At 40.9% G+C, this 15,159-nt stretch overlaps 1 protein-coding gene across 1 annotated transcript in view; it reads left to right on the top strand.

Annotated features, from left to right (window-relative positions):
* CCDC78 (coiled-coil domain containing 78) overlaps positions 1–15,159 on the top strand; it is a 174,896-nt gene that overhangs the window by 110,148 nt on the left and 49,589 nt on the right. Inside the window, exons 11-13 of the mRNA XM_069210558.1 lie at positions 5,911–6,036; positions 11,835–12,046; positions 13,614–13,788. Coding sequence (XP_069066659.1) covers positions 5,911–6,036; positions 11,835–12,046; positions 13,614–13,788 — 513 coding nt within the window. The remainder of the gene's footprint in view (positions 1–5,910; positions 6,037–11,834; positions 12,047–13,613; positions 13,789–15,159) is intronic.

Below are 15,159 nucleotides of genomic sequence, written 5' to 3'. Positions count from 1 at the left end.
GGAGGCTTTAGTCGCCCCAGGAACCTGGATCATTAACTTTGGAGGGATTTTAATCCAAATAACATAGATATATCTTCCCCCTACCATTTTTTTACACCTCTTAAGCCAATAAGTACCAAAGAAGTTACCGTAACTTTAGAAAATATTGCTTTCAGGAAATCCCCAGGCCCAGATGGGGTCCAAGTTGATGCTTTTAAATCTTATACATTTCTATGGGTGCCCATTATTGGAGGATGGAGATGAGTGGGTGAGAACCCAGGTTTCCCATCAACACCAGAGAGCGAATACAAAAAAATGAGGATATAATGGGATCGTAATACGGCGGACGGGATATCCGTCACATTTCTGATGAAATATTCCCTTCCACCTATATCTAAATCAGGCCCTTAGTGTCCCTTGGTGTGGTGGAAATTGCAACCCTGGCCACCTTGTCTCCCAGCATGGACAACTACAGACAGAGGCCTAAAATCAATGGAACTGAGTTTGAGATTCTGAGAGATACAGGAGACAGTGGGACTATGGCCATAGAAAAGATGGTTTCTCCAGATCAGATCATACCTGGTGTGTATCACCAGTAACCTATGCAAATAGTAGACCAAGACTCCATCCCATGACAATGATGAGTTTGGAATGGGGAGGTGTGACAGGCCGTAAACAGGTGGCTGTGCATCCTGCCCTCTCAGTAGACTGCCTACTGGGAAATGATCTTGAAGGATATGACTGGTCAGGGGTGGAGAAAATGGTCCATGCAAGAATGCTGGATCTCCCTGAGTGGGTATGTGCTATGACCAGGTCCTAGGCAGCTCAGCAAGGAAAGGCTGGACACTTGGACTCTGAAGTAATAGGCCAAGCACCCAATGACAAGAGAGAGGGCACTTGGTCTGGCTAGTCAACCCAAAGAACTCCAGAAGTGCAGGAGAAATCCAACGCTGAGAGGGAGGATCTGACGTCTGAGGATGGAATTTCACCCTTGCAAGATCTCTCCAACTTGGCAGAATTTACAGGAGCTAGTGGACCTACCAGAGAGTGTGGCACTCTTGATGGCCCGAGGCGAAATCACCTCTAGGCAAGACAACGGTGATGCCAGTGGATTCCTCAAATTCCTCAGAGTCTACTCGGAGGATGGAGTTCTATATACTGATGCCAGAGTCCTCAAAGAGGCACCACCAGGAAGCTGGTGGTCTCCCAAAGGTACAGAGAATTCTTCCTCACCTTGGCAGGTCATTTGGGTCAGAATATGACTTGCAACTGGTTGGTTAACCATTTCTATTGGTACAAAATGTCTGCCAAAGTGAAGGAGTTCTGTAGCTCCTATGCATCCTGTCAGGCCAGTGGCAAGACCGGGGCAAACAAAAAGCTCACTTGATACTTCTGCCAGTGGTTGGAGCTCCCTTTAAGAGGGTGGAGGTAGACATTGTCAGTCCCCTAGACCCACCCACTGCACCAGGGAACAGGTATATCTTGTTGGTAGTAGACCATGCCAGAAGGTACCCTGAGGCAGTTTCCCTCAGCCCTATTTGGTGTGTTTATCAGAGTGGGTTTCCCAAAGGAGGTTGTTTCAGATAGGGGCACATATTTCATGTCCAGCTATCTGAAAGTGATGTGGGAAGTATGTGGTGTCACCTACAAGTTCTCCACCCCCCATCTTTCTCAGACTAATGGTCTGGTGGAAAGGTTCAATAAAACCCTAAAGAGCATGATCTGACAAACTCAGGAGGAGATGGGATGTTCTCCTACCATGTCCACTGTTTGCCTACAGGGAGGGTGGCTTTAGCCCCTTTGAATTGCTGTTTAGGCACCAAGTAAGAGGCCCAATGTGCCTGGGGAAAGAGTCTTTGGAAAAGCCACTCAAGGAAGCCAAGTACAATGTGCTGGACTGTGCACTAGGCCTGAGATCTCGCATGCCTGAGTACATGTACAAAGTAAGCAGGAACCTGGAGGCCAGCCAAGAGCTCATGAAGCTCTGGTATGACCAGAAGGCTGCTATGCCCAAGTACACACCAGGACAATTTGTGAGGGTGTTGGAGCCTGTGTCTCCTAGGGCTCTCCGGGACATGTGGACTGCACCCTATCCAATCCTAGAGAGGAAGGGTGAAGTTACCTATTTTGTAGACTTGTACACCCCCATGAACCCTCACATGGGCCCTACATGTCAATAGGTTGAAACCCCACCACTATAGGGCAGACATGACCATGCTGGTGGTCAAGATGAAGGAGGTGAAGAGGAAACTGAGACACTGCCAGACCTCCTCTCCCACAATGTGCAAGATGGGTCAGTGGAAGGAGTTGACTCTCTCCCAAATCAATAGCATAGCAGCAAAAAGACTGCAAACAAGAGAAATATTGAAAAAGTAAATGACTTCCAGTTGCAACATATGGGGCACCAGTATGAGGCATGACTAACAGCAAAATGATACAGACACAGGAGAATTCTTTCTTATGTAGGCTATTGGGAGTTGTGCGCTCAACTCCAATTTATATCACCCTCAAAGAAATGGGCGTATCGCATACAGAAGATTCTATCCACCTTAGTATAGGGAGCAAATGGTACAGCATTTGGAGTAAGATAGGTGCCAAATTTACTAGAGATATTATAAGGGATTGCCTAGAACTTGACCATTATGATAAAATCTCATGGCCGCAGTATGCGAATAGCGTATTGCAGGAACGTAACAATGGTATTAGTATTTTGGCCCCCACAAGTATTTTGTAATATTGCAAAAAATAACTAAAAGCTGTCTTTATGGGGGAAAAAAAGGGAGGCGATAGAGAGCTGCACGAAAAATCCAAGACAATAGTTGACAGATATTGCCTGGGACTGTTCCAACAGGGAATACAAGGCCACCTGATAAAGGTACCCAATACCCAAGATAAATTCTATTTTACTAGATCATGTTTCCAGGTGCGTCACTAATTAGTCTCATTCTCCAGCTAAGCAGCTCGGTCAGTAAATTTACTTAAGTGCCTATGTGATTGGAAAGCCAGTCAATTGACCATTCATTTTTATGGTGTTTTGTAAATTGTTTAAATATATCAGATTACACTGTTTCTATTTTCTATCGCAGAGTTTCATTCATTATCAAGAAGCTTTTAAATTCCTATGTAACCTGGAAGATGCCTATACCTACTGTGCAATTTTGACATACATCAAGTCCGCAATTAGGAGGTGGAAGTCACTCAGATATTTAGAAAGGATACGTTATGAGGGTGATTAAACTGGGCCTTGGTTTATTATTATTCTTGTGTTAATTGCACAGCTAAATGGTAATTTCTCGATATATGTAAAATGTTTGCACTGAATGCTTTTATTCAACTACAAACAGCATCAGATGAAATATTGTAATCTCTGCATCTTTGCACGCATTATATCTTCGCTGAATGGTTTTATTTTGTCATCAACCATAAGGGTTAAAACCTTGCCCCTGGTGTTTTCACTGCACTAATTCTTGCCATGTAAGAACTGTCTTGATAGCTGTTTTAACCTTTTATGGCCTTGTATGAGAAAGTTGCAATAAACACTTATAATGCTTAACGTGTCCTTGTTTTACCGGAACCCAGGAAGTTTACTCTAGGAAATTAGGCGTTATTAACCATCCTCATTCTGGTAAAACTTGACTGATAATTTGTACAACATTTTTCGCTTTTTATCTATTTTATGTTGCTACTTTATGAGATATTTTTAATGTGCCTGATGTTTCCTGTTTTTATGCTTTTACTAATTGTTGTATAATCCGAATAAAGAATGATTGATTGATTAATTGACAGAATGAGGTATCACCTCCTCTCTGTTGTCAAGGAATGAAGTTCTTACCGTTCCAATGAACATTTACTCTCCAGTGTATAACACAAATGGACATAAAAGTATATCCTCAAAGCCATGGAACATCATCACACTAAACTGCTTTTGCTCTTCAGAATACTGCCAAATGCAGCTCATATCTACTGAAAGAACACCATCAAAGCAATTCCACATTTGTATTGAACTCCACCAAACCAATCTTCTAATGACTACAACCAAAGCAGAAACAGCACCTGTACAAAAGACAACCAATTGAGTATTTTCTCCCCATAGTAAACCAAGAAAGCAGACTACCATATAAAAAATAGCGGAGGCTTAATACTAATAGACGCCTTTCTGCTATAGAACACTAGTAACATAGATCTTCTTGCCCTTTCATATGGAGTGCCACCAAAGGACTCATCTCACACTATCTAGCAACAAAGACCCTCGGTTTACAGTGGCTTGACCTCCTTCTTACTGTCTTACTGGCATTTATATTTAGCCAGGTTCTTGGTTTTCACACACCCACATCATGAAGGCTATAAATTGAATGGTGGTGGCAGACAGTTTCATCTGGAATGGACACATGGGGTTTGGTTTAGATTTCAGCGGACAGGTTACTCTATCACAACAGTGAAGGATATCCCATCCGCCAACATATAAATCCCATAGTAAATAATGGAATTTATATTTCAGCGGGTGTGATATCCATCACCGTTGTGATGGAGTGACCCATGTGCCGAAATCTAAATCAGGCCCATAGATGCAACTAAATCGTCAACATGCTTGTTCATGCTGAAATATGAGTAGTCAGCCTTTTCACTAAGCATACATTTCTGTTACACAGGAGATATGCTGGAGGGATTCCATTGGCTTCTCCTTGTTCCTCAGCATAGTGCCACAAAGAAAAGTACATAGCTTTGCACCACAAATTAAAGAGAAACTGCACCTTAAATTTGAAATAATGGTTAAAATGACTTAGGCTTGAGATACCCCACTACAAATACCTATTTTTTTATACAAAACTAAAAATATATTGGGTGATAACTATAATGAATAATACAGATGGGGCTCTGTTCTCGTATTTGTGCTGAGCAGTAAGAATATCATATCATATATTCATAAACATAATTTTTGTATCATGAGTTACAGTATTCTAGAAAGACTACCTAACATTGGTTGCACTTGGACTTTTTTTATTTTAATGGCATCCTGATGTTTACTATGTTACATGATTCAGCCAATGCATGCGCCATCCCTGTCGGCGATTCTGGTGGAGTAAGAATCTTTCAGTCTGTATGGAAAAATGCACAGCTGTAAAGTTTTCAATCTGTGGTCTATATGCAGTCTGTCAATTGTATGTAAAGTGCCCTCTGTGGGAGGGCTTCTAGTGTTGTGCATGATAATCAGAGTTGTGCTTCTTTCATGTTATATGTTGCTGTGCTTTGATGTCTAGTGGTGTCAAAAACAAGTGCTTAACCATATGAGGTGCTGATGTGAATAGGAAAGGTGAAGGAGTGCAGTGTGGTTGTGTAGGGAGTACTTTGGTCTGCTGATACCTTGTTCCTTAATGAACCATGGTTCTTTTTAATGGTTCATGGGAAAGAGACAGCTGTTTTTTCTCCTTAAGTTCTTGGTGGTATTAGATGTATCTTGCCCTTCTTCAGAGGGAAGTTCCAGAACTTTGTTAAGCATTTTATGGAATAGTAGGTTACCCCAATGTGTTATTATTGTATTAAGGGACAATAATCGAAGTTTAGAGTGGAGAGCTCTATTTTTGCAGTAACTTTGGAGTTTAATTTAAAGCAAAATGTGCCTCTTGCCATGGATGGCCCTGTGGGCAATCAAGAATGCCTTGAAGACCGAATGCCTTACTATCAGTAGCCAGTGGAGTGCTTGGAGGGCAGATGGGATCTGATCCTGAAGACAAAGGAGTAGGAGTTGTCTTGCTGCTACCTTTTGGATTCTTTGTTGCATTCAGAGTAGTAAGAGCAGGGACCCTACGTATAGTCTAGGCGAACCTTGACCAAAGTGATGGTGGTCTGGAGCTTCTGACAAAAACCTAGATGAATATTCTTGTGTTTGTGGAGTCATTTCTGTCTCACAAAGACTGCATTGTGTACCCACAGACCCTGCTGACGTCACAGAGCCAGCTGAAAGAGCTTGAGTCAGAGAATTCACGTCTACAGCTGCAGCTAAAGGAACTGAATGAGGAGTACCGATCCCGGCTTACCCGCTATATCCGGGACCTGGCGGTGAGTCTGTTCCTCCACTTCACGAACCTTTTCATGCATCACTTGTCTCCCTCAGCCTCTTTGTAGGCTGCATAGAAGTCATATTGTTCTTTTTATGACTATATTGCACAATGTAGCTACTTGTTACAAAAAAATGCTGATGTCACTGCTGGCTTCATGTGCAGTCATGTCTCTGCTGCATAAGAGTTACTATAGTCACCTTGTACTTAATGGAACGTCCAGTCGCACTTATGACATACCCTTTGGAAAATTACAATACCTCTAAAACAGCATTTGGCATGCAGGGTAGAGACTAGAAAAATTGCCTCACCAAACAAATTTGTAAGTTAGGCCTGACTCCTGCTCAATACTTATTTTTTATGGAGAGACAATTATAGCGGCCTTCTAGATGACATCCATAGGGACTTGATGCTTAAAGGCTGCAGAGGCCACCTTGACTCTATCTGCTTGTGCACGAATCCCTTTGGGAAGAATGACATTAACTGCAATTCTTTTTTTGATCGAAACATTCAAGATAAAGCATCAAAATAATCTTATTAACAATACTAAATATAGCCTAATAAATATCCAAACTTATGTGGAATGTATTATGCAAAATTGAATAAACAAGATGAACGCCTAGTTTCCAAGTTGGTTGATAAATTCCAATATGTGCAGTAACTCCTGATGCTGCACATATCAGAAGAATGGGTTGTGTGATAAATATAGGTAGGGCAAACCTGCTGATATTTATTGAGGAAAAAATGGTCAGTGTATACCGTTACATGCAGATTTTGGTTTATTAAACACCAAAATCCATGTTATTCCTCAAACATTTGTGACAGGCAGTAAGTCATTCACTGGATTAAAACTAAAAATGTTGATGTTGGTTCCTAACAAGTGAGATAACTATCACATTTGATAGTGGCCAACTCGTACTGAGTGAGGCTCCTAGCAACTAACACAAAATGGAAGTATCAAATTAAAGTGATAACGGAGGGTATTATAAATGGCACACAGAAGGCATTTTATACATCAAACAGATCTAAATATGTCGTCAAAATAGTCTGTAACACAAAATGTCTGTTTTTATATGAAAAGGTATGCCCTCAAAGGGAAGCAGGCAAGCACCAATCACCATTTCTCCCATTTAGCTTTGCATTCCACTTTCTCAAGACCATTTGTTTCTCAATCAGTAACAACCTCCAGATCCCAGCTAAAGTTCTTCTGTCAGTCTTCATTACGGATATGTCAAATATGGTGCTATCTAGGTCTATTCTAATTGAAACCTGTCACTATTATATACTTACCTTGATATCATACCATAACTAAGTCGGGTGGAGGGATCACTGTAAAAAGAATAAAGATTTAAAAGTTTAAAAAATGCATAAAAAGAGTTTGCGCAAAAACACCTTGGTGCTAAATTTCCAGAATTTGCAGTGACTGCAACAACTTGAGCCTGAACGGGGGAATTCAGATGAATCTGTTGTTGAAATGTGCGGCATGAAGGTTCGTTCTTAATATATTTTTATATAAATGAGCCAATATATTATTACTCCTGTAACCCCACTTATCGCAACCAGGAGCTTGATGGCTAAGACCACACTCTCACAGTTTTCCACAAATACATTTTGACAGGTCAAACCTACTGAAACTCATCAGGGGAAATGCCTAATTAATTAGGATAACATGCAGATTTTTATTCACCAACATCTCCATTCTAGCCCCCATTATTGGGGACACAGTCGGAATTGGGAGGCATTTATTGGACCTGAAAAATTGTAACGCAACAAAGTCAGTCTGCGGGCCACTCATTATTTCTTTTGCAAACATAATTACATTCCTCCTTTTTCCCATGCTCTCTCCACATCATTAGTTTCTTTCTCCAATGTTTTACTCAACCTCAGAAATAAAACTGTTTCTCACATTTTGCTCCGGGAAAAAAGTTGTGAGCCTTTTTCTCTAGGCATTACATACACATGGTTTGGTATTTGGTGCAATGTTTATCTCAGTTGAAAAAATCCAACACTGCAGGTGTCAAAATTCATTGGGTGTGATAAACAGCACTTAATATGAGATGTTCCCCGATAATGTAGAATCACTTGTGGATGTTGGCACTTACTGCACCAAAATCCGTATGTCTGAATACTTACCGAATACTTTTGCCCTGTTAATTTCTGTCTGGCTTGACCTACAGAAACCTAACAAGGTATGCAAAATTTATAACATTCACGCTGCATTACTCGGTAGGATAAACTTTGTCACACTTGTAATTCTCATTTCTGTGCAAACTTAGGATAAAGATTATCCAGGCCACGCGAAATGAGGACCTACATTTGAATTATAAATAAATGGACAACATACTAAGGCCCTCATAATAAGTGGACCACAGATAAGTTATGTTATAGGATAATGCTGTACTCAGTGTTAATGATACATGATATCACTCTAGGGTTGCTGCTACAGTGTACTGTACTGTGAACATGCGTCTCACAACATTCAATGTAAATTGTGTTTCATATGTGTACCTTATTTACTACTCATGCATCTGACAATGCACATACTAATAATGAGACACTGAATACGTCACACTTTCTATTTTGCTTCGTCAAATGCTAATAAATTTTCTAGTGCTTCACTACTCAGTAACAGTCTGCCATACTCAGTGATTAATTTGGGCCGGCAGTTTTCAACGAGTAGCATGCTACTCTGGAACCCAAGAGAAATTAGTGATGGATTAGTATGGGGAAATATGAGTACAGTATTAGTATTATTATGAGTTAATTTGAGCAGAGGGAATGTGAGTTTGTTAGTTGGACTTGAGTAATGGAGGGATAGAGGAGGGAAGAACCCAGAAGTGTTAATTGGGCATTTATAGTAATAGAATGAGGCATGGGATGAGTAAAGGAGAGATGGAGGAGGGAAGAGTCTGTGGAAAGGGTTATGGAGATCATAGTAGCAGTAGGGGTTCTGAATGAGCCAAAGGTGAGATAAATGAGGGAGAATTTAGTAGGGTTGTTTGGGAGATCATGGTAGTAAACTGAGGTTTGGGGTGAGGTAGATGCGGTAGAGGAGGGAAGAGCTTAGGCAAGGGTGTTTTGATGAGTGTTAAAATGGTTTTTGGATGAGTCAGAGTGGGAATGGCGGATAGATTGATAGATACATAGGGTGATGGGGAGACAGAGTAAAGCTTACAAAAGAGTACATTTATATTATTGTTTTATTTATATATTTCTAAATATTTTTTTATTTTCTTTACTTATTTTTTTATTTAATTTAATTATTTATAATTTGAATTTTATTTAGAGATTTTATTTATTTGTATTAATTGTTCTCTAGTACAGTAGGACTAGAGTAATAAATAAATAGATATGTACATACATAGTAAGGGAGTATATGTGTAAGGAATATAATAATGGGTATAATAATATGAAAAGAAAAGTAGTATTGTACAGACTTTCAAGATGTGTAATATTTGAAGTTAATTAATAAGTGTATTTTTCTAACATTCATATATCTTTCCTCAATTTTTGAATAGCAGAATGCCTATAATAATAAAACATTTGATCACTGTGATATAAAAACGAAAGCAGGGATTCATAAGTATCTAATATAACAACTTATCTAGGAGCTTTGCAATGATCTATGAACATGTTAAGCATAGAGTAATATACACATATATGTAGATACACACAGATATACATACACACATATATTTTAACGTGAGTAAATATACATTTGTTAAACAGGCTTAAAGAGTATGTGTATAATTTATTATTATGAAATAGTAACAATACATATTTCTGGAAGAACTCTACATATCTAGAATCTACACAGGCATATGCAGACCTTTGCTGTTTGAATATGGTGGTTATGAAGGAAAGTGCCAACCCTTGAGTGGTCTTCTGAAGGCAAGATAGTTATCTGTGGATCTTGTATTTGGGGGTAATGAATTCCATAGTTTGGCTGACTGAACAGAGAAAGATGTACCACCTGTTGTCTTTGTCTTTTATGGTGGTGTTCCAAGGCGGGTGCCAATCTTGAGCAGGGGTTTCTTTGTTGAATGTATTTGGTTATTTTGTTTCTGATGAAAAGTGGTCCTGTTCCATATATAGCTTTGTGGGGGATACAAAGCAGCTTGAAGGTGGATCTTCTGGCAATGGGTAACCCATGTAGTGCTTTCAAGGCAGGGGAGATGTGGGCTTGTGGCTTTACATGTAATAGTAGCCTGGCAGCTGAGTTCTGAATACTTTGTCGTTTTTTCATAATAGATAGAGATGATCCATGGTAGAGGCCAGTTTGGATAGTACAAGAGAGATAGTAGCCTGCACCTTGTGTGGAAATCCGAGGTGGGGGAAGTTGAGTCGCAGAGTCTTCAAGTTGATTTAGCTTGATTGTGTTAATTTGCCCACTTGGGCATTCATTGTTAACTTGTAGTCCATGGTAATTCCAAAGTTTTTAACTTCCTTGGATACTTGAGGAGATGGTCCTAGATCGTCAGGCCAGGCGTACAGTGGGTCATAATTTTTCAGTCGCCATATGTGAGTATTTCCGTTTTGGAAGCATTCAGTTTGAGATGGCTCCAATTTATCCACTGATCAATGGCTCTGAGGCAACTGAAGATTTGTGAGTTTTCAATGTCTGTGGGGCATTCCAATTTAAGTAGTATTTGTGTGTCATCTGCATAGTTGTAGCATGTGAGTTGAAAATCATTGCTCAATTCTGGTAATGACATCATGTACATGATAAAAAGTATAGGTGAGATGATTGAGTCTTGGGGGACCCCTGCTTTTGTGAGGTAGGGTAAGGGGGATGAATAGATAATATTAGTTCTGTTTTGAAGGTAGGATGTAATCCAGTCGGGAGCAGTCCCTTCTATGCCGACTTCGTGGAGCCTTTGAATTATGGTGTCATGGTCAACAGTATGAAAGGCAGCTGAAAGGTCCAAGAGAAGTAGTATAGCATCTCCATTGTGATTGACTGTGTTTTTGAGATCATCCCGGATCGATATGAGTGCCAATTCAGTGCCTCTTCCTGGGTGAAATCTAGTTTGGTAGTCTGAAAGTACGGAATTGTCTTCAATGAATTGTGACATCTGGGTGAATGCTACTCTTTCTATCAGTTTGCCCAGGAATGGTCCATTTGTGATTAGCTTGTAGTTGATGGGGTCCTGTGGGTCTAGGTTTGATTTCTTTAATGACAGACGTATGTATACCTTTTTCAGGTCTTCAGGAAAAGTTCCTGTGGTTAAAGAGTTATTGATGATTCTTCTTACAGGTGTGGTAGCAGAAGTAAATAAAAGAATGTTCTTGAAAATGTGTGGTGGATAAGGGTCAGAAGGGCAACCGGAAGGCCTGCTTGCTTTGACCAAATCCATAAATTCACCTTCTGATATTTGTTTGAAGGAGTGCAGAGGCTGGGTTGGTTTATTCTTGGAGGCTGGCTTTATTAATCCACTCAGCTATCCGCATAAAATATAGCCCTGTTCTTTGCAGCAGGCACATTAACCCTCTACACTAAACTCCCATTTCTCTCCCTGGTAGGAACATTAATCAAAAGAGGTATCTTGACATTTTAATTGTTTCCTGAAGGCTAGACGCACAAGGAACTCTTCAGTGGGTGCTTTTAAATCACATCTACGTTTCTTCTAAACACAGAGCCCCCCTGAGGTCGGCGCCCCCAATTAAGGTCAGCACCTGGTGCAGCCACACCGCCCTAAATCCGGCCATGGGCACCAGCATTTATTAATTTATAAATTTGAGCCCTGGCCATTCTAGAGTCCTAACCACACTTATTTCTCCTTGTCTCTCCTTCTCTAGGAGTATGTGGATGGCTCATCCAGTGCTGCTCACGCTGCAGGAAAAGGACCTCCCGATCAGGCCCACATGAAGCAGTTTGTGAACAGCATGCTTAAGGACATTCGTGCGTCACACAAGTCACGAGAGGAGCAACTCGCTGTTGCTGCACGAGGATACAAAAAGCGCGCGCAGAATGTGCTGAAGAGACATGAAAGCCTGCTCATTGCATACCGGTAAGACGACTGGCAGGAGCTGACAGGGTACTGAAATCAGGGTGAAAACATATGTTTGAGGGGAAGCGTGAGGGCAGACATACAAATTACTGCTTGTTGCATATCATATCAGTGACGGGTGGGCGTTTGTTAGAAAATAAAAATCTTTCTCGTAAAGGAGGGCAGGGGTATGATAGGAGTAAGAATCCAAACTATACTTTGGCAGAATATCCTGAACTTGGTCCACATTTTAGGACCTGGGGGATTAAATTATTTGCCTAGAGTAGACTCACAGGATGTTGAGCTGAGGCCGGATAAACCTGTTTATTCCCGGTAAAAAGAAAAAGATTTTCTGGCCGTTCGGCTACATCTCCTTCCCTGCATACCTGCGTATAACAGCTATATGTGGCAGCAGTCAGAAACCCTATTCTTCGCATCCCACAAATCCAATGTATTAATAAAAATAGAGTTTATTGCATATCAATAAGGGACTAAAGTGCATATCAAGAAGGGGCTGTGTCTAGTACAAATCCAAAATCCTGTTCATTGTTTTGTAAAGCGAGGTAGGAATGTGTTAGGACCGGAAAATGTTGTTCATCCCAAATTAAGCGTGATGGTTGTATATGGAAGAAATGTAACTAATTACATACCAAGAAGGTGGGCATATGCGGGCTATGCCCAGAAATCTTGCCGTGACGGGAGGTAGGTTGGCCAGAGTTTTTAAACCAAAGACTGGAACATTTCACACAAATAGAAGTAGGACTGCAGTCTCACACCCACCAAGGGATGCAGGATAACTTAAAAGATAGCAAACACTGACAAGGAGGCACTACACAGACTATTGTAAGTGCTAATTAAATTGATTTAAGAACAGGCTGGCACCCAATATTGCACTATAACACACACAAAAGCGTGTCCACTTGATCATCCCTAAAATAACTGGGTCAAATGCTGAATTTTTTTGAAATCTGCCAGGACAAGTGACCAAAACCCAGACTGGCCCGGCAAATCCGGGAGGCCTGGTTACCTTAACAGGTGGGCAAGTGTCACAGGCCAGAAAGGCACTTATCAGTGATGGCTGTCTAATTGTAGAAGTCAAAAACTTTGCTTGTTATACATCGAGGAGAGGTGGGCGAGTTAGCGATTGAGAGTAGGTTGTTGCACACCACTGAGAGGCAGGCATGTGGTGGAAGTCAGAAATTCTACTCATTGCCTTCATCTAGCTAGAAATTCTGCCTATTACATATCACTGTGGTGCGAGTTCGAGGTAGGAAGGTACCGCGCATCAAATTTAATGAGGTCCCGGAAAGCATAATGCTAATCACGTGACAGTGAGACGACTACACAGAATTAGCTACAAATCTTGCTCATTGCACGTTGCAAGTCTTGCGAGTCGGGCTGAGGAACTCAGCGCAACTGCTTGCTCATTGCATAAAAGTGAATGCCAGATATAAGGAGCAGGAAACTAAGCACAACTTGTGAGCTAAAGGAACCAGCCTCTGGTTTGTCTACTTCAGTAGAGTAGCCCCAGTTGTGAAAAATGTAGGAGAGTTTCTTGATGTAACAAAAATGGTTTGCTCAACCACAGAATGCAGCGTGAGCAGATCATTGCCCAGGGAACCAATGACATAGACCCTGGCCCACCAGAGCACCACTTCTCCGTCAGTGACGCAGAGCTGCTGTCCAGCACCACTCTGGAGCTCAATCACCTGCGGGAGGACAAGGCTCGGCTGGAGACCCAGATTCAGGAGCTGAAAGAGAAGGTAAGTTTGTGCAAAGTTGGATATTATATTGAAGGCAGTTAAAAACACAGCTCATGAGTGATCTGATACATTTTATTAAGATATCAATGTGATCTAGTAAGAAGAAAAAAAAATTGGGATTGCTGGCCCTACAGTTGTTTTGAGCCTTCTGGATTAAGGAGTACTCACAGGCCTGAAAAGTTGGAAAAGGGCAGTTAAAATACTACTGTGATAAACACTTATAGTCAATCCTGCAGAAACCCCAATATACGACCGCCCTAGGAAGAATGGCTAATCATAAATCAATCCCACCGATATTAATTCCAGTATAATATCCTATGTTTATGCACTCAGTCGCGTATTCCTCAGATGCTCACGCCTCAAAGAGACTTCTGTAGACAAAAGTGGGCTTGGCTCTTTCATGCATCCAAAGATTGCTTTCCCTGAAAATTGTAGGAACAGCTAGAGGACATACGAGGATAAAAACAAAAAAGCACACAAGTTCTGGTCCAGTTTGAAATCCTGTGTACTAAATAAAAAGAAACCCAATAAAATTAATGTATGTTCTTAACTATGAAAATTTAAATGTGCCTTCCTTACCTCTTCACCTCTTTCTTGCCCCCACAAGCCTTCTTCATGATAGCACTCAAATTGTACAATGCTTCACAAAAGCTTTGTTCTTACAATCAACACATCTCCACACTGATCCAGAAAATGTTATGAAATTTTTTTTTTCTGATGAATACTTCTAACTGCAGATTTCTCACCTTGTGACTAGTCACCAACTGGATACAGAAATTTTAAAGCAGTACTCCTGTGTGGTGGTAGGTAATGTCATGTGCTTCACTAAAACATTGTTCCGCTCTGGAAGTGACAAGCGGAGCGGCATATAATTGCCATCCTTGCGCACTGACATCAATTTCTTTCTTTCCACACCTTCAGATGCGGATCTATAGCTACACCTTTGTCTTTTGGTGAGTCTTTTTCCTAATTCCAAATCATTGTGTAAGGGACGTCAGCTCCCAAAGCAAAAGGGTTTAAGTCTTGTAGGGACTGTCTCAAATGGATTTCTGTGACAGATCCCCATGAGGAATGGCTGTGGTGCCTGGGATCAGAACACGACTGCAGGATCTGCATCGACTGTGCCCAGATGAACCAGAGGGCTAACCAGGATCACAATGCGAAACTTTGTCACCACAAACCAAAAGATTACACACCATGATGGGTTGGAGTCGAAAGGAAAGTTTCCTTGCTGCTCCTAAAGTCATTCCTATGGCAGATCTTCGTTGCGATCAACGTCTTTGGGTAACTCTAAAAAAAAAAAAAAAAAAACATAATAAGTGCAAATGAGACTCAGACCCTTCCTGTCACTCTCAAACTTCGGAGAAGTAA

This window comes from Pleurodeles waltl, chromosome 10 (assembly GCF_031143425.1).
Source record: "Pleurodeles waltl isolate 20211129_DDA chromosome 10, aPleWal1.hap1.20221129, whole genome shotgun sequence".
NCBI classification, from domain to species: domain Eukaryota; kingdom Metazoa; phylum Chordata; class Amphibia; order Caudata; family Salamandridae; genus Pleurodeles; species Pleurodeles waltl.
This window is presented reverse-complemented; position numbering and strand designations above follow the sequence as displayed.